Source organism: Emydura macquarii, unplaced genomic scaffold, assembly GCF_026122565.2.
Source record: "Emydura macquarii macquarii isolate MOO-44397 ecotype Brisbane River unplaced genomic scaffold, CSIRO-AGI_Emac_v2 contig_968, whole genome shotgun sequence".
Taxonomy (NCBI): domain Eukaryota; kingdom Metazoa; phylum Chordata; order Testudines; family Chelidae; genus Emydura; species Emydura macquarii.
This window is the reverse complement of record NW_027131105.1, coordinates 8,264,243-8,283,840: the sequence shown is the minus strand read 5'-3', so window position 1 is coordinate 8,283,840 and position 19,598 is coordinate 8,264,243. Positions and strand designations below refer to the sequence as shown.

The window sequence follows — 19,598 nt, the reverse complement described above, 5'->3', positions numbered from 1 at the left end:
TTAAAGGTAGCAACCTCAGACGTAAGTAAGGCCCGATTTCAGTGTGGAGTGCAAGGCGCATCATGTGTTTTCTTATGCTCATGCTTAGGTGCTATGCAGAATTGGGGCCAGATGTGCTGCTCTCAAAAGTTTAACTGCAAAGCAGGTCCCCTATTTTCCTGTATTCACTGTTCTTCTTCTCCTTCTCTTTCCACATCCCCATCCCTTGTGGCTATTTTTTCCTTCCCTGTTGTAAAGCTACATGAGTCCCGATGTTACTTCAGGTAAAGAGATGAGTGACAGCTTTGAAGGAGTGAGTGGGGGTGGAAAGCAAGAAGGGAAGCCTTCAAAGAAACATAAGAAATCTACACGCATTCGATCACGCCAGGAGAAGTCAAGCAGACCAAAGCTGACCATTCTAAATGCAAGTACAACCTCTTTGTCCCAGGCTGAACTTCTGTTCTTGGACATGCCCCGGAAATAATGATTGATGTTACTCTTTTCCTACAGGTGTGTAACACAGGGGATAAGATGGTGGAATGTCAGCTGGAAACACACAATCACAAAATGGTGACTTTTAAATTTGATTTAGATGGTGATGCACCAGAAGAAATTGCGACTTACATGGTAAGGCGCGCACGCGCTGTGGTGGACACAGATTTTTCTGCCTACAAGCCCTCTTGCCCTGTCCTCTCCGATATGACCTTGTCCCAATCCTGTCCATTCCCCGGTCCTGGTTCCTCATCCAAGTCCCAGTCTCCTTCTCCAGAAACCGGTGACCATTTTGGCTAAAATTTTCTAAAAGACACCCAGCTTGGAAAATTCAGCCCAAAAGTGACTTCTGTTAAGCTATAAACATCGAAAGCAGGGGCTTATAATAGGAAGTGTCAAGCAACCTTAACAGGTGGTGCCACTGGCCCTGCTTATCATCTGAAAAGTAAAGCATGACCCTGATGGTCCTGGACACCACAAGAAGGACAAGGCACCAGAAATGTGGTTTAACCAAGTCACAACTTTATTTAGTAACACATCTGGGAACTATCGGACAATAACTTGTCCAGTGCAGGTCCTCCTCCCTCACCTGAGGGAGGGCTGACATCAGCCCTTCCTCTTATTCACCTGACCCCACCACCCTCTCATCACAGAAGAATTAAGGGGATGGGGAAGAGGGGTTGTCACCTGGCTGTACCAAAGTTAGGCGCCCCAGCTTTTTTGGGAGATGCCTTCTGCTCATAGACTTTAAGGCCAGAAGGGACCATCATGATCACCTCCTGCACAATGCAGGCCACAGAACCTCATCCACGCACCCCTGTAATAGGCCCTTAATTTCTGGCTGAGTTACTGAAGTCGTCAAATCATGATTTAAAGCTTCTAAAGTTACAGAGAATCCATGATTTACACTAGTTTAAACCTGCAAGTGAGTTGTGCCCCATGCTCCTGCGGAAAGCGAAAGACCCCCAGGGCCTCTGCCAATCTGACCTCAGGGAAAATTCCTTCCTGATCCCAAAATATGGCAATCAGTTAGACCCTGAATATCTGGTGAGACCCACCGGCCAGACACCTGGGAAAGAATTCTCTGTAATAACTCAGAGCCCTCCCCTTCTAGTGTCCCATCACCAGCTATTGGAGATATTTGCTGCTAGCTGTCCTCTTCCAGTTCTGGTTTATCAGTGAACCAGACCACTGCTGAACAATTACCTGCTCGGGGCACGTAACAGCTTGCAACAAAATTTTACAACCAAACTCATGCACCAGGTTCATAGGCTGCTGAGAGGAAGGTGAAAACACATACCCCACCCAGGCCAGTATGGCAGTGAGGAAGTATTTCCTTCCCGCTGCAAAAAAGCCACTGGTATGGTGCCCACAGCCAGTCCTAATCTAATTCCAGAGCGAGCAGAGTGGGATGGTGGTGCCCCAGGAGGGGGAAGGGCTCTTAAGCCCTCCCTTGGATGCATGCGAGCCAAGAAGCTTTTGCTGCATGCTTTCCAGCCAAACATCCCCAGCACCCCACTCCTCAAGCCCCCAAGGAGGGACAGTGGAGGTGCCATCCTTAAAGAGATCAAGATTTTTCTTTCCTGTGCTAACCCCAACAAAATCTTCCTACTTCTGAGGTTTGCAGGGCTTATGGGGCACATTGTTCTGTACTGTGCTCTGGTTTTGTTCTAGATCGTACCTGCAGTGACACTGATTTTTCAGATGGGGGGCTGAGCTTCCACCATCCCAGATCCACAGGAACTGTGGGCATTAAGCAACCCTGAAAGCCAGGTTCTGTGTTTTGTAAGCATAGGGCTGTGTGTCTTTTTTTTTTTTTTTTTAATGTCTGTTTATTGTAACAAAGCCTTTCCTTTCTGAGATGAGAAACAAGATGGTGTATCTTACCCAGAGAAGCAAGGTGTTCACTTTGCATCAAACTCTCCAGGCCAATAGTCTGACTGATTTTTTGTAACAGAAGTGATTCACTTTGGCCGGAGAACAAATAAGAATATTGTCTCTTTAGGTTCTAGTTCCCATGAAGAATGATGCACGTGCTCTCTGTACAACAGATGCAAACTTCTACCTAAGTAAGACCATACAATGAGTACTGACCCGTAGTCATTACAGTGTTTTATCTTAATGTGCCCGTACAGGTAGAGAATGAATTCATATTGCAGACTGAGAAAGAGACATTCATTGAACAAATGAAAGATATTATTGATAAAGCAGAAGATATGCTCAGCGAAGATACAGAAGGAGAAAGAAGTTCTGATCAGGGAACGAGTCCCCAGCAGGATGCTTGTAGACTGGAAATGAATGAAGTAAGAATCTTGTGTGTCTGGTCTTTATTTAACACACAAATAAAAGGGGGTTTCTTAATATCAAATCTGATTTTTTTTCCTTAATGTAGTTACTACATTTTACATTTGTTTTCCAACCTCTGCTCAACTAAGATTTGCAACACAAATATTCCTTAGAAAAATATTCCTGCATTAGTACTTGTCTAAAAACATATTTTTTTTTGAACAGGAGAATCGGCAGTCTCAAGTGAAGGCACCCATGTATCAGCAGAATGGTAAAAGTGCTTTTGAGTACAAATTTAGTCTTGCACGATAAGGCAGTGATTAGGTAATATTAGACTGTCCAGAAGTTTTAGCAGTCTGAAGATAACGCCACCAATTACAGGTGACTGGAATATGTCCTGAAAATATAGGCCTGATAAGAGCTACGGTTACCATTAGCAGCCTTGAAATTCCAAGGCTAAAATAGATTAAACCAGCATTTGGGTGCATGGGGAACATACGAATTTTACAAACGGGCAGCGATCCCTGATGCCTCCTAACTGGAAGTGGAGTTGAGCAGATGGAGACGAACCTTCCATATAATGTACTCCTTGTTCTCAACAATAACTAAGCTTGCAAGAGAAGATTAACAGAGATTGGCTCTTTCAGCCTTAATGTTTGCAGATGCAATTGAATTTTATAACCAGGAAGTTTCAGCCAACTGCGTATTACCAGAGAGAAGTCTGGTTCTTTTGGATATGGGCATATTATCACTTTCCCAGAGAAAGGAAGGCATCAGTGTGGGTTTTCACTCCCTCTATCATATAAACTGGAGAAAGGAATAAAATCCAGAGGAAGTCTGTTTTCCAAACTTCATGTCGTCATGTGTTGCCCACACCATTGTTTACTAGCCACTTCTCTGAGTTTGTGTGTGTGGAAAACCTCTTTGGTGCCCCACGACATGCTTCAGTGACTGAAAAAAATGGGTGTCCCTCCCACACTAGGCTTTGTACACAGTTTGTCTGGCTCCTCTGAGATACTTCACACTTGCTGGTCAATCTTAAAGAATACTGTTTGCCTTTATTGATTTGTAAATAAAATTTTGAAAACTGTGTGGTTTGATACATGTAAATGAGGGAGTAAAAGTTCAAGATGAATGTAGGAGAGCAGTGATAAAACAACACTTCTTATGTAGGAAAATAGCTAAAGTAAGTTGCATAAAATATCACCAAAAAAGCAGTTTCTCTAATTACAGAAACCTTCTGTACAGTACGTTTAGTTCACTTTAAGGCCGAAGGCAAACATCATTTAAATCAAAGGGAGTTGTTATAGCAATTTCAGTGAACTTTGGATCTGGCCTTGGGTCCCATTCTAGTATGGCCTTTTGAAAGGTAGAGGACTTTTTTTCCATCTCAGGAAGATCATTTTTTTGCTATGAGCCATTATTTTTAAGCTCCATTAATACTGTAGAGACTCATGTCCATTCCTAAATGTGGGAGATTCACTTCAAGAGCAAGTCTGATTTGGATCCTATCACCTTCTTAAAGTACTGCATAGAAGCTCCAAAACAAATACAGTGTTAACCCTTTATTTTGTTCTTCACAATTAGTTTTACATACTGGAAAACGGTGGTTTATTATATGCCCTGTTGTGGAAAACCCTGCTGAGGAAGTACCAGAAATCTCCCCAGCAGTTCTTCAGAGTAAACAGCCGGAAGGTCCAGGTACTTATGAACTTAAAGCTTTCATTTATCTCAGGGAACGGGAGTGTGGGCAATCAACCTCGTCTTCTCAGAGGCAGCTGTGTCATTTCTTCCTTTACCCTCCCACACTTTCATCGTGATTGTTTTCTTTTAGCTGTAACATGGCAGGAGGCAGAGTGTGAAGAGTGTCTTGTTAGTGTTACCTCACAAGTTGGCCAGTAAAGGATACCAACACTGTTAGTGCTCCTTTAATTACTTCCCTGCAACTCAGACTGCTACAATCCACAAAACGTGTGTGGCTAACCAGACAAAGTTTAACTTGCAAAGGAAGTACTATGCATGATTGTAGTTGTTAGCTAAGCTACATGACACTGTGGCTAAACAATACCTGCAATAAGTTTCTTCTAAAATTATTCATAAACCACATATGCCACCAAATCCATCAGCAAAAATGATGCTTGCTTCTGGTTTTGATCTTCACCATCACCACTTGCTCAGAGGCCACCACCGCCAAAGGAAGAGGGAATCATTCAAGGGTGTGTCTCCCCTGGCTTAGGGCAGCATTTATCTTAGTTGTTCATCAGCCGTGGATTTTGGGGGAGCAGGTTGAGAAGCACCAGTGAGGTCCAGAATAACATGGAAGCCTTGCCCCCAAAGGTGTGTGTTTATATAGCTTGAACTTTAAGAACTTTGTACAAGTCAAAAAAGGAACCTGAAGTACCGGTCACATAATTCGCAGTCTAGATAGTCTTGTAGGACCTTTATATTAACCTCAATTTACTGGACTGTTCAGTCCAGTATTAACAACTTCAATTTACTGGTAGTTCATAAGCAATGGGCTATTACTACTAATAGCCAATGGAGTACAATACAATACCCACTCAAAATGGATAGGAATGTATATCATATCCAGCGTGAAGAGCTTTTTTGTAGGGTCACACCTTTTACATGAGCATATAGTTTTATACTAAAATATGTACCGTCTTTTGATTAGTTAGAGAAAAGTCTGAGTGCTCTTAAACTCTGTTAAGAGTAAGGTGTGTAATTTAATTTCTATTCATAGTTATTTTAATAACCTGCATCCTTTTACAGAAATATTTTCTGTCATCCGCACTTTGAGATCCTTATTTGATTATTGGATTAGTAGTTTTCTGTTTTAAAAAAAAAATGTTTAGCAGTTCAGGACCTGCTGTACTTAAACTTGACCAAGAAATGTTGTGGTTACTTTATATGTTGCCCTCTATATACACTGTGAAAGGTGAAATTGGTGTCTTTACTCCTTGTAGACGCAGAACCGTCTGATGACCAGCAGATGAGCTCTACTGTGACAGACACACCTAGTGTCTTATTTTGTCACCAGCTTCCTGATCAAACTAGTGTGTATGGCAGCCCCAGTGGAACGCCTGCTCCATTGGCACAAGTCCCTGCTGCAGGGTTGTCAGCTGTTTTACAGAACAAGGCAGAAATTTTAGCTGCGACGCTACCAGGAACTGCACCGTATGTCCTAGAACAGTTTGCTGCTAATGTCAGTCAACCAGAACATACTCCGCTACAGCTGATAATGCCCAGTCAGGCTGACGCTTCTGCCCACAATGTGACTTCACTAGAGGAGCCCTCTGATGCTCCGCTTGCTCCAAAAGCCTCCCTACGGACGTTCCAGCAGGCAGACGAAGACGCTTGCGTTCCCGATGTGGAGATCTCATGCTGTACAGTCAGGCCCCCCAGCTCGATTGCAACGGTCCCCCCACGAGCAGCAGAATTCGGCACAGTTCCTGCTGTCTCTGATGTCGTCGTCTTGGAGCTCCAGCCCGTGCCACCAACCCCCCATTTGACAGAGGCTGGTCAGCCTGGTGTGATGCAACATCCCTTTGTGAACCAGCTGCTTCCTGTGAGTCTTGTTTCTGAGCCTCTGTCCCTGGCCGGCTCTCAGCTTCAAAGTCCTCCCCAGCTCTCGGTAGCTGTGTCCCAGCAGCAAATGACGCTGATCCCGACCCAGCCAGTCACCAGCACTGCCCAGGGCCTCGGTCTGCTGCCGCAACCAGGTGCAATGGAGTCAGATGGAGAAGGGCCACCCAGAGTTGATTTTGCTGACAACACGATAAAAAGCCTCGATGAGAAATTGCGCAATTTACTGTACCAAGAGTATGTTCCTACTTCAGCATCCGCAGGGACGCCAGACAGCTTCGTACCTTTAGAGCAGGGTGATAGCGAGTTTGTTAGCTTACCACCTTTTAATGAAGAACTAATTTCCACACTTGTGTTGGATTTAAGAGAACCAGACCTTCATGTCGTAGACACCTGCCAGGAAGCTAGTACTGCTCAGGATCAATTTGTGTCACTTGTCCCTGCTGGAATGCCACCTTACCCTGTATTGGCTAGTCAGGCTATGACTGTGCCTTTTATACCCATAAATCCAGCAGACATGGAAACTTCTGCCATGCTGAGCAATGCTACGGCCACTGGCCATACCAGAACAGAGTCCAGAATCAAAGAACCAATGGTAGGATATGCAGATAATTCTATCTATGAGCACTTCTAAATTGCTTTGTTGCCATAGTAGCTTACTTTCTGTCTGTGCCCTCCATTTACTGCTTTCCATAGTTCAGCACTGCTTTTATTTTCAATTTGTCAGCTTTATTCTGACTCCTCAAAGTATTTCACTGGTCATTCGTTAGCGAAAACTAAACTTTGCTCTTGGGTTCAAAGATTGGTATAATCCTTTAACTGAGTTTGTTTCATTTATTTTTAAGTCCTGTTTCTAAAGGGAGCGAGGTGAGAGGTGATCAATCTTGGTGGTTAAAGAATGTAAAATATTTTCATAGGGATGACAATGACTGAGCTTGCTCCTTTTTGAGCATTTGTCTAAGCCTTGATAGGGGAAAGAGGGTGATGTCTGCCTGTCTGGCTTCTGTCTGTTATACTCTGTTCCTCATTCATGCATAGAATCATAGAAATGTAGGGCTGGAAGGGACCTCAAGAAGTCATCAAGTCCAGCCCCCTGCTCTGTGGCAGGACCAAGGAAACTTAGACCATCCCTGACAGGCGTTAGTCCAACTTGTTTTTGGAAGTTTCCAATGCTGGGGAACACCACAACCTCCCTTGGAACTCTATTCCAGAGGTTAACTACCTTATACTTAGAAAGTTTTTCCTCGTATTTAACCTAAATCTACCTTGTGGCAGATTAAGCCCATTGCTTCATGTCCTACCTTCAGTGGACATGGAGAACAATTGATTACCAACCTCTTTATAATACCCCTTAACATATAGGAAGACTGTCATCAGGTCCCCCCTCCGTCTTTTTTTCTCAAGACTAAACGTGCCCAGTTTTTTCAACCTTTCCTTGTAGGTCATTTTTGTTGCTCTCCTCTGGACTCTTTCCCATTTGTCCACATTCTTTTTGCATCGGGGTGCCCCAAATTGGACCCAGTGTACTGTACTGTATTGCTTTTCTTTTTCTTTGCTGCTGCCTGATTGCGTACTTCCGGTTCCAAATGAGGTGTGTGGCTGACCGCTCAGTTCATAACTCTGCTGTTCATAACTCTTAGGTTCTACTGTGTTCCCCCATTTTATAGTTGTGCATTAGATTTTTCTTTCCTAAGTGAAGTACTTTGCACTTCTCTGTATTGAATTTCATCTTGTTGAATTCAGACCAATCCTCCAATTTGTCAAGATCATTTTGCATGTATTCATTTAAACTGGTTACCTGTCCTCCATGACTTCTGCACACTTCTTTTTCAGCACATGTAGATACTAGTAATATGGTTGTAACAGAAATGTCAGATTTATAGGTGAACTGGAGCTGAGAAGCTATGTATAGCTTAACCAGAGTCAGGTAAGTCACTGTGCCCCATAAATATAAAGGTGCTTAGTATTCATTGTCATGCCCCAAGTAGTGATACACATCTTTACTTGCCTTCCATCATCCCCCTGTGACTAATTCCATGGTATCCAGCAGACTGCTAAAGTAAAGTGATTTGAGTCCTAAACGGGGCCTATGGTGCCATCACTTTAAAAGTGAGTTGCCCCCATGGTACAAACTCAATATTTGTATTTCATTCAAAGTGGTGACATTTGCTTAGGGCATCATAAACAAATCTTCTTAAACCAATCTTAATTTAAAACCCTAATTAAACATACTGTGGGCATTCACTTAGCGCAAATGCTACAGCTAGTGCTGGATGCTCTGTAGTGTCAAGCTGACACTGCTTGCAGATGTGATCTTGCCTCCTCTCATAAGCTCAGTAGGAGAAGGCCACGCCCCCACTTTATTGGCAGACTTCTGTGGAAAGCCTAGATGGTGCAAGGTGCTAGTGATTAGGTAGGTGGTTTGGATCATTAATGATTCAATGTCCCAGTGAGGGACCATGTGCAGAATGAGATGCAGTCTTTCAGATGAGATACTGAGGCCACTCTAAGACAGTGATTTTCAACCTGTAGCCCCCTGGGGTCTGCAGAATATGTCTAAGATTTCCAAAGGCGCCCGCAACTCCATTTGGGATTTTTTAAGGGGTCTGCAAATGAAAAAAAGGTTGAAAACTACTGCTCTAGGATCATATCAAATTCCATAGCACTTTCTGCTAGATCAGAGATGTTAATCTAATTGGAAAGCACTCTAGAGTTAGTTTATATCCCCCTGACAAAAAATAAAGCTGCCCCCGTCATAAGTTTCAATTGGATTTACTGTACAAAGTATTAAAAACGTGCCACGTTTCAATGGAGAGGAGGTTGCAGTTAAGCAACTGATGAAAGTGTTTCTTTGTATGCTGTGTATGTCACCAAACCAGTTTCTAAAGTACTTAAGGTTTGTTCTCTGTGGAAGGGATTGTAAATATCATCACAGTATTGACAGTGCTTTCAATTAGATCGTGTGCCATGGAATAAAACAGATACATAAAACATTTGTTTTGTAATTTCCTTAATTTTTCAAAGAAATTTCATAAATATTAGGATGTAATCTGGTTGAAAAAGCACAAGGTGCTCATTTATAAGTGTGTACTTGAATAGCTAAACTCAGTGCATATTTATGATTGTCCCACACTAGTATCTTGCTGCAGTTTTCTCCTAAAACCTTCCTCCTCTTTCACCTTCCCATGGGGGGAAAAAAAGGTGTGGCTGAAGAAGAAAATGGGAGGTAAATTTCACTAAGAATGTAAAATATTTATTCCTATATGAAATAACTTGGTGCTAAAATATGCTCTAAATATGTTGCAAGTTCCAGAGACAGAGACTGTATATTGGCTTCCCTGTTTTGGGGAAGTGTGTGTTAAACTGGAATTCACTTTTATATTTTGTTTCCTTTCACTTTAAGTTGGAAAAGTCTGAAACGACTAGCATCGGTGTCCGCTCCCCAGAAGTAAAAGGTGGGTCACTGAGCAGAAAAGGTAGTTAACAGTGACAGCTAATTTGAATTGTTACAGTCAATGCTATTTCTGTACTATCCTGTGGGCCTCTTTGCTTACTCTCATAGGGTTCCGAAGTTTGCAAGTCACAGGCTAAGCAGAAAGCCAAGCAGATCTTTACTCCACCGGTGAAGTTCTTAAAAGTAGCAGGATTTGAGGTTGGCTCTGAAAAGAAGAGCTGGTAGTGCTGTTGTGGTCCAAATAGACATTAGTTCAGTCTATAGTTACCACCTTCAGCAACATATTGTTTAAACTTGATCCAGATGAAAGATATGAAAAAAAGACTCTCCAGTTATGGTCAAATCCTGCTTGCCTTATGCACACTGCTCAATGACATGGTCAGACAACTATTTCTTTGTTGCAGACCTCAAAAGTACCTTTGTAATTTGAGCTCTGCATACAGTACACAATTAAATCTCCCTCCATCTTTCTTCTTCAGAACTTTTTCAGACCTATCTTTATCGGGACTGCCCTGATCACTGCAATGAGTTTGCGTTTCTACTAAGGGATATATTATAGTACGTGCATTATGGCTTTTAAAATGTTTAAATAAATCTTGCATTTGATATCCTAATTTTAGTCTAGATTATATAGACTTGGTGTTGAATCATCCATTGTTTCTATGCAAAATTGTATTTAATAATGGATACTGGATCTAGTGTTGCTTTCCCTTTTATTAAGCTAAAACCTTTCCATCCAGGCATGTATTCAGTTAATTTCTTTTTATTTTCCAATTTATGAAACAGATTCAGCTGCAAACATTTCTTCAACTTCTGCTGTTACAACAAAAGGTCGTTTTCAGGTAATGTAAAACTATAAACAGTTTTATGCTTGTCTGCTACACTTACTCTCAAAATTAATCTCCCTCATTCTTTTTCCAGGTTGCTCCAGCATTGTCAGCCATAGCTGAACAAACAGAAACTTCTAAAAGAAATGAGGAGGCAAAGAATAAAACTTCATCTGCACCTACAGAGACTTCTACAACAGATGGGGAGATAAATAATCTTCAAAGAAATGACTTTGTAGACACTGGTTCCTATGGAAAACCGTCTGAAATGCGTGATGATAGTACACCAGCCAAAACTATTGGCAGGTTTTCAGTGATCAGTACCCAGGATGAATTAACTTTAACGTTGCCACATTGCTTAAGGTACTCTGCACCACCCGATGTTTACTTGGATGATCTTCCCTCGAGCCCTGATCTGAAGACATCAATACGGCGAGTGCAGACGGCATCTTTTCTTGATGTCCTTTCTGACCATGGTTCCAGTGATTCTGGCGACGAGTCTCTCCGAAGGAAGTCTGTTACTACCCGGCCGTCCCCACAGAGCAATAGTACTGCCAATGACATCACAAAAAAGGCAACTCCTCTTCTGCAAAGATCTGGCCAGACTAGTTCACTAGGCCCTGAATCGCCTAATGGTCAGGGACCAAAAATTCCCACGATCAATATAACATCCTTCCACTCACAGTCGTCCTACATGAGCAGCGACAATGACTCGGAATTTGAAGATGCAGATATGAAGAAAGAGCTGCAGAACCTGAGAGAGAAGTAGGTTGGATTGTAAAACAAAGCTGGATACTTGGCATGTGTTTAGACTTCCTAGAAAGCATCTCCACGCATAGTAAACAGCAGCAGTGGGTAAACTCATTCAGAGAAAATACCACCCCTTCCTGCACAGTTCATACCGATTCCAAACCACAATGGGAGCAGTTACAAAATCCAAACTTTTCTTAATCATTCATTTCTTTTTAAGCACCTTTGCTTTTTTTATGCCTGGTCTATGCCTTGCTGCGTCTCTCAGGGCTGTGAAAAATTCTGTGCCCTGAGCACCGTAGTGAGGTTGACCTAACGCCAGTGTAGACACTGTTAGGTTGACAGTAGAATTCTTCTGTTGTCCTAGCGACTGCCTCTTGCAGCGGGGTTAACTACAGTGATGGGGGAAAACACCTTCTGTTGATATAGGAAGTGTCTCTACAGAGCTGCAGCACCGAGACATGGCCTCAGTTCCAGCTAGAAGTGAAAATACCAGCACACCTCAAAAGCCTATGTTTTGAGCCAGAGAAAACCAATTCACTGAGATCCAGCCCCAGTTTGCTAACCTAAGAATTCAATTAACTTCAGGGCAGGAAATGTCACCTTTGTTCCGCACCCAGCACAATGAGGCGTCAATCTGAGTGAGAGCTCTAGATGTTATTTCAAGACAAACAGAAAATAATCAAGAATAATCTGGTTACTTAGCTGGACCTTTTGAGATTTGCCCATCCCAAAAGCAGATTATTTTTGTGGCTAAAGCCCATTTACTAAAAGTTGTTTTTTATAATAACAACTTCTGATTTAATTGGGAGAAACGTTCATGGTCCCATCATTTCAGAGGGAGGAATGTTACTGAGCTTGGATCTGGATTCAAACTTACCCAAGGTTTGGCAGTGTCTGTAGCCAAGGTTTGGATTTGGGTCTCTCCCTAAGCAAAACTTTTTTCTTTATGTCAGGTACTTTCTTCAATCAGAATCCCCAGTAATAGGATTCTCTCTTTTGTTTTTCCCCCTTAATCATTTCCCCTTGTTTTCTTTTCTAAATAGCTTTGAGAGTCCCCTGCAAAATGGGTCTGGGGCAAGTGGATTTTTTGCTGCTTTATGAAATATTAAGACCTGAAAGATTTTTTTAATTAAATACGAGTGAACAAAACAAACAGCTGGATTTTAAACAAGTATAGCCAAAAAAAAAGATCTCCTGCACTCAATGCTAATACATCAGTCTCTTGTGGTGTCATAAACCTACTAGATATACAGTGGTCTGCAGAGTCCTCTAGCCAAACCAGGGTAAACAAGACCTGATTTTTCTAATGTAAATGCACGCAGAAGAAAACTTGCTTGGCGATGGGTGAAAAAAATGTCCAGGTTATGTATATCATGAGAAGCACAGGGGGGTATAAATAATTGTGTTCTTTGCCGGTTACCTTTAAAGTAAATCAGAATTCACTCTTCTCATCCAACAGTTCAGTGTATCACTGTATAAAGTACTTCTTGCTATCAAAATACATCTGGAATAGTAAATTAAATTACATTTAGCATCTCGGCCTACTGTTTATGGTGCTGTCTTCCAAAAATAATTCTCTGCCACACACTATAGAACATGATAGCATGTCACAGATAACATGGCCTCTTCAGTGAGATGGTTGCATCAGCAGTGACTACAAAAAGCCAGTTATTATTAAACTCATCTTTTAAACATCTTTCATCTTATTCAAGGTGGAGAAGTGTTTCATACCTGCTATGCTGTGTAAAATGTATGCATTTTTTTGTCCTCAGTGGCATTATTCTCTTTTAAAAGTAAACATAGTAATCCCTAAAGGTGCTGGATTGAAAACATTAAAGAATGAATTCTCCTGATATAGGATCGGTAGCAGCAGTGCAGCTCTTTCTCCAAAAACCCCTTCCAGAGTGCCTCAACCCTGGATAATCTTTGGAGTTAGAGGCTAATTCAGGCTTATTTCAATTCAGCCATTACCTTTGGACACTCATTTTTTAAGTAGATACCTATCCAATAAGAACTGGTTGAAGACATCCAGCTCATCTCACACTGGACCCCTGAGTAGTCACATGTGAACAACCCAACTGCTGAGCTGGGCTGGATTTGAAGTGGTGAGCCTGAAATGAAACTCTGTCACATTACTAGTCCCCAGACCCGTCCATTTCCTCATTTACATGTTTCTTTTTCTCTGGGCATGTGATGGGAGAAAAATGGAAGCACTGGTTCCCCATCTGACTATAAAGTTAGAATTTAGCTTGGAAAATAAGGTTATTAGAAAACAATTCAATGTGTGTTCACTTTTGGATACTATAATTCATTTGAAGGGTATTTAAGATACAATTCATCCTGCATTATAAGAAAGGTGGCAAGTCATGTTCTTGTGTCACTATTAATTTAAACACTTTCACTTTTCTGCTTGAAGCACTTCTCCTAATTAATTTAACTATACTTTTAGAGACGCATAGACTCTACGGTGAGAAGGGACCAATATGATCATCTCATCTGACCTCCTGCACAATGCAGGCCACAGAACCTCACCCACCCACTCCTGTAATAAATCTCTAACCTATAACTGAGTTATTAAAGTCCTCAAATCATGGTTTAAAGACTTTAAGGTACAGAGAATCCATCAGCAAGTGAGCCGTGCCCCATCCTGCAGAGGCCTTGGTTTGAAGGGACAGAAGTTCTGGAAACATATGAGTTAATTCCAGATCTTCACTCCAAACCAATCATGTTCACTTTAGAGCCTGAAAATCCTCCTTTTACAGGAGTCTCTATATAACCTAATACTTGAAGAGTATATTTAGAGCAGAGCGTTGGAACTAATTTTCTTCATGTATGTGCATACAGGGTTAGATGTCTTTCAATTATAGAGTGTTTACACATGTACACATCCTTATATGAGGAATAGCTTGCTGTATAACACTCTTTCTCAACCTTTTAAGTAGCAAGTACCCCCTAGCTTCTGAAAATTTTAATAAGTACCCCAACACTCAATTTTCCACTCTGGGAGCTGGGACCGGGCGGGAAGCGGGCGGCTGCCGCCTGCCTCCCTTCACTGGGTTTTTCACCGCATACCCCCTGCCTTTGTCTCGCGTGCTCCTGAGGATACGTGTACCACAGGTTGAGAAACTATTCTGTATAACATGAGAAGGTTTTCTGTAACTATAAATGCCATCTGGGTCTGGCATTTTCTAACACATTACTAGCATGATGTCCTTTTATTTTATATTTTTTATTAGGCACCTGAAAGAAATCGCTGAACTGCAAACTCAACAGAAGAATGAAATAGAGGCTTTGTACATCCGGCTGGGCAAACCCTTGCCCCCCAATGTGGGTTTTCTTCATTCAGCCCCACCAAGTGGCCGCCGGCGAAGAACCAGCAAAAATAAATTAAAAGCTGGGAAACTATTGAATCCTCTGGTTCAACAGCTCAAAACTCCACCTTCCAACACAAGTAGGTCCCATATGTTTAAAACCTTGTATCCCATAAGAAGTGCTTTTATTTATTTTCTGTCCCTGACTTGCCAGGTAATTATACTGAATTCAGGCGAAGGTAATGAAAGGCTAAATAATCATTGTATTACAGGGACTCAAACTTTCATACTGTAGACAACTTTTTAAGAGATCTTTCCATGACCTCCTCTAATTGCAGCTGCCCAGTACTGATCTCATGGCTCCCCTACATTAACTGTAATGCTTGGCTACATGGAAAGGTAATATTCTGCCAGCAATAATGAGATGAGAAGAAAACAAAATTGCTGTAATGTGTGGTTACTTGGATATAATCCACCACTGCCCCCGCAGAATTCCAAAAAAACCATTGGATATTGACATGGATAAAAAGTCCACCCAGCATTAAAATAGGAAGAGTTGAGAACAAATATTGAAAAATAATCAAGAGTTTTTGAGGGGATATGAACCCTCACGCTTCCGGGCCTAAGCCTGCCTTTGACTCAGGTTCGGAAAGAAATGTTTTCCCTATTCACAGGCTGTTCCATAACCACCTACTGCCAGATTTCTTCCTCTGAAGCAGTTAGTATTTTGTGAATAGGTACTGAGCACAGTCAGTGCTTGACAGATAAAATAACAATGTCCCAGTTCAGTTTTTGTTTAAGATAGAACCCAAATCCATTTAAGTTTTCCCATCTTTCTCCCTAATGTAATTTATTAATGTTTGTATTCACTGTTTAGATACTGTTTAGTTTGCATTTAGTGCATGGCATCTAGTGATCTTTCTTTTCTAAAAGACACTCTGTAAGATTGGATTGGACTTGCCAAAAACCAATTTAAAGCTGTGATTGATGCCTTGCACTTCAGAATGGTGTTGAGAGGTTTTCTAATACTTGCTAATATGGATGTCTAGATCAGGATTGCACGACCAATCACAGTGAGTCTGTGGCATTATCTGTTTGGAAAAGCAATGAAATAGTAATTGAGCAGGGAAACTTAGATAAGTAGTGCCCAATTCTCCTGCTGCAGGATAGGAGTAATTCCTGCTGACCTTAGTTAATTTGAAGCCTGTGTTGGCAGAATAGCTCTTTCTCTCTTGAACCTGTACTTCAAATCCTATACGTCTTCTTTCCACTGACGGCAGTTCTGTACCAAAGTAAATTGCTTTATGTCAGTTTTTAGTACAGCCTGGTTTTTCTTAAAAAGAAAAAAAGTATCTAAATTAAGCTAGCAAAAGCAAGGACATTCAGAGTTGAGAATGACATTCCATGATCCAGTTTGTATCCCAGTATTCTCACATACAGAAACTGCAGCAATACTTAAGCAATTAAGGGAGAGCTAAGAATGGCATCAGAGCTGAGTAACTGCTTTTAAGTCATTGCTTACTTTTGCTATGTTAATTAAGACAAATTCACTCCGTGTGGCTTTTGAGATTGGTCGTTCTCTCTCAGACTTGTTGAGCAAGAGGTCAGTGTCTCCAGCAGACTCCTCTTCTGTTTTAAACCTTCTCATTCAAGCAACTACTTGGCTTATTTCTGGGGGATGCCGTACCTCCTCCTCCTTTCCAATGTGGCGTTCCCTGTGATGGTATCTAACTCTCATGTCCATCCGTTTTTCAATTTGGGCCATCTATGAGCTGTCTCTACTCTTTTTCCCTTCCTTCTGTGCCAGCAACACCCATCTCTCTGTCTTGGCCCTCCCTGACATCTCTCTTTGACTTGGCTCACATCAGCATAGCACCTTACTACCTGAATTGTTTCAAAAGGTCAAAGCTTGTTTCTGGCTAAAATCTCTTGTCAAGTAATTCTGACTCCACCATCATTCATCTTAAAATGTACAGCAAAAGCCTTTCTGGACTGGGATGCTTCTCCACTACACACTTTCCCTCAGACATCTGCTTGCCTGTAGTCATTCTACCTTTTCCTGCTAAGCTATTGGAACCTGACCAGCTGCCATTACTTTGATTAAATGCTTTATTCATGCCTTAATCACGCTTCATAATGACTATTGAAATTGCTGCTTCTTTGGCCTTACATCCTTTTCCAACTTCAGGAGGTCTCTAACATTACTGCTGATGTACTCTGATTATATCATTCCCATCCTCAGTCACCGTTGCTAGCTTCCATTCCATCTCCCAAGTGAATTTCAAAGTTCCTCTGGTTTTAAAAACTGCTTCTCCTGATTTATTTTTACCCAGTTCTGCCTTTCCAACCTTCTGTTCATCTCCCATTGCTTCTCACTCACTCATTCTCCATTTTTGTCCTCTCCCTTTCACACTTCATAGTTGAGAATAGGATCTCACTAATCCTGCTCCATCTTTCTGTAGCTTCTTCCATCTCCTGTTGAGGCACTTCTGCAACTCACACCTTTTAAAACAATGCTTTTCTTGAGTTATACCCCTGTCTCTCTGAAAAGTACACTAAGAACATTGCATAAAAATTAAACCTACTGGATGAACTGGCTTTTCATCTTGCAAACTCTGGGTAGATGGGGGGTATGTAAATTCTTTTCAGATGCAGAGTTTTACCCGTAAAAGTGTATGTTTCTTAACGTTCTTTAGAATTTTACATTGCTGCTTCTTTCAGAGGCAAGCTAGCAGTTACACCAAGGTTGATTTTTCTGTAGTAGTTTCCTTATGATTGCATTTACAATTTTGTGTGTTTCTTTAGGTAATCTGTCAGACTGCAAAGAATCTCTCCCCAAAGAAACAACTAAAACTCATGCTGGTTCAACTGAAGCAACAGCTGTAACTTCTTCCGCATCAGCCACATTTGGAAAGTCAGTTCAGACACAGCAGCCCTGCTCAGTCAAAGCCTCTTTGTCTTCTGACATCTGCTCCGGCTTAGCCACTGAAGGAGGCCATGCACATGGTAGTTCTGGCCAAGGTGATTTTATGTACCTACAGTTCAGCATGTCTTACAACACATGCTAAAATTAGTACATATCACTTAAAGCTTAAATGATTTAGGGGTGAGCTCTACTAACGGTGTAGGCATGCTAGCTTTATAAATGCAAGTTTACTGACTTACCTTTTAAAAGATTAGGCATGACAAAAAGTTAGGCAAGCAAAAATAAATAGACTTTCCAAAGCATAAAATGTATCAGTGCTACAGAAGAATTGCAAGTCTTTGGGGAACTATGCCTTTTCTTTCACAAACCGTGACTTACACTGATTTAATCGTTTGTGGAATCTGTCTTATTGAGATCTGAAGAAAAAGGAAATAGTAGGACAGAAGGCTAACTTAGTTTCTCCTGATTCATACTATTTTCTCTTAGCCCCTACGTACTGGTAGGCCCAAAGTTCCTCATTATGAAGTGCTAATTCATTTTGGTCAATAAAAATATATTGATGTGGGGGAAGCTAAGCTTCCCGCATCGGAGGGATTAACTTTTTGCATGATTTGGATATCCTGTCTAAGGTATGATAGAGGTGTCAGTCAAGGCTGCATTATCCAGTCCTGAGTTCCAACTTCCAACAGCTGTATAGCAGTGCACAGCTCCCTAGACTTTGACTAAACTTGTTGCCCTATGTATTGAAAGTTATAATGATGATTAAAGTATCTTGCTCAACATTGCACATCCTGCCAAACTAATCTACAGAATACCTGTTCTCTTCTGCTGTTATTACATCCTTTTGCATATGGTCAATTAACTTGCTCCTTCTTGGCAAGGCTAAAATGGATGATTAACAAACAAAGCTGATTTGACTGAGGGAATAGGACATCTGATCACAGTTATTTGTACTTTATAAGTGTCTTTGTTTTCTTCCCTTTATATTCATTTGCAGGCTGGACGGTTTTCCACCAAACGTCTGAGAGAGTGACCTATAAATCTAGTAGCAAACCTCGTACCAGATTCCTCAGTGGACCTGTGTCTTTGTCCATCTGTTTGTATTTGTTCTTTTGTATTTTATGACAGACCATCATCTTTCTTTTGTCCCCCTTTTTCCAAGCACATCCTTTATATCTCTAATATGTTTGGCAGGATGCCCTTCCTTCTACATCATCTTTTCTTTTTTTCTTTTAAGTAATCATCATTGACACTCCTTAGTTGTTTTCATTTTTCATATGAAGGCTTTTGTGCACTGCTTTTGGCTCATGCCTGGGTACCAAAAGCATGTGTGGAAGATCTCATCATTTATTATATAGCCTTATGGTAAAGTTTACTCTGGACATATCAAAGCTTTTGTCCTTTATGTGATTTATGTTGAAGTAATATTTTTATTTGCAATGTGGCAAATATACATGTCTGCTGTCCCAGTTCCAGCGACAACAAAAAGAAATCCAACCTTCTGTAGACGAATGGTCTCTTTCACACATGTTTGGACTACGAAGACATGCATGTAGCAAGCTGATACAATACTAGAAGGTCACTGAAGGGGGTATAACTTCCATACAAGGGCTGTATTAAAACAATATACAGTACTGTTTATATCCACTCTTTTTTTCTCCCTGCTCCTTGCATGTGGAAATGCCGAGATGACGGTGCTCCAGCTAGTTCTTTCAAAGTCTATTTTCTAGGTGGTGTGTTTTTCCACATTATGAGCTTTTAATTAGTTTAAGTGAGCTCTTGTTAATATAATTGTTAGTAGTGGAAAGATCTGGTTTACTCCAAAGAAGAGTACCATTTACCTTTTCATATAAACTAATCTGGCTGGAGCATTTCACTCAGTTTATTTTCTTCTGACCTTATGTGACCTCAGAGATGAAGTCAATTAGCAGTTCATCAAAGCACAAATACGTAAAAAGCTTTATCAGACTTTCGTATGATACTTT

General features: G+C 41.2%; 1 protein-coding gene across 9 annotated transcripts in view; it reads left to right on the top strand.

The window, feature by feature from the left end:
• WNK2 (WNK lysine deficient protein kinase 2) overlaps window positions 1-19,598 on the top strand; it is a 156,577-nt gene that overhangs the window by 105,618 nt on the left and 31,361 nt on the right. For 6 of the 9 annotated variants that reach the window (XR_010918939.1, XM_067544096.1, XM_067544098.1 and 3 more), the window contains 12 exons: window positions 238-403; window positions 490-606; window positions 2,607-2,774; window positions 2,983-3,028; window positions 4,345-4,458; window positions 5,724-6,937; window positions 9,746-9,797; window positions 10,583-10,638; window positions 10,718-11,388; window positions 14,613-14,827; window positions 17,493-17,708; window positions 18,611-18,709. Coding sequence is in view for 8 of the 9 variants with exons in the window: in XM_067544096.1 (XP_067400197.1) it covers window positions 238-403; window positions 490-606; window positions 2,607-2,774; window positions 2,983-3,028; window positions 4,345-4,458; window positions 5,724-6,937; window positions 9,746-9,797; window positions 10,583-10,638; window positions 10,718-11,388; window positions 14,613-14,827; window positions 17,493-17,708; window positions 18,611-18,709 (3,134 nt within the window). In the remaining variant the exon portion in view is untranslated. The remainder of the gene's footprint in view (window positions 1-237; window positions 404-489; window positions 607-2,606; window positions 2,775-2,982; window positions 3,029-4,344; window positions 4,459-5,723; window positions 6,938-9,745; window positions 9,798-10,582; window positions 10,639-10,717; window positions 11,389-14,612; window positions 14,828-17,492; window positions 17,709-18,610; window positions 18,710-19,598) is intronic. The other 3 variants (XM_067544101.1, XM_067544097.1, XM_067544099.1) reach the window with 2 other exon arrangements.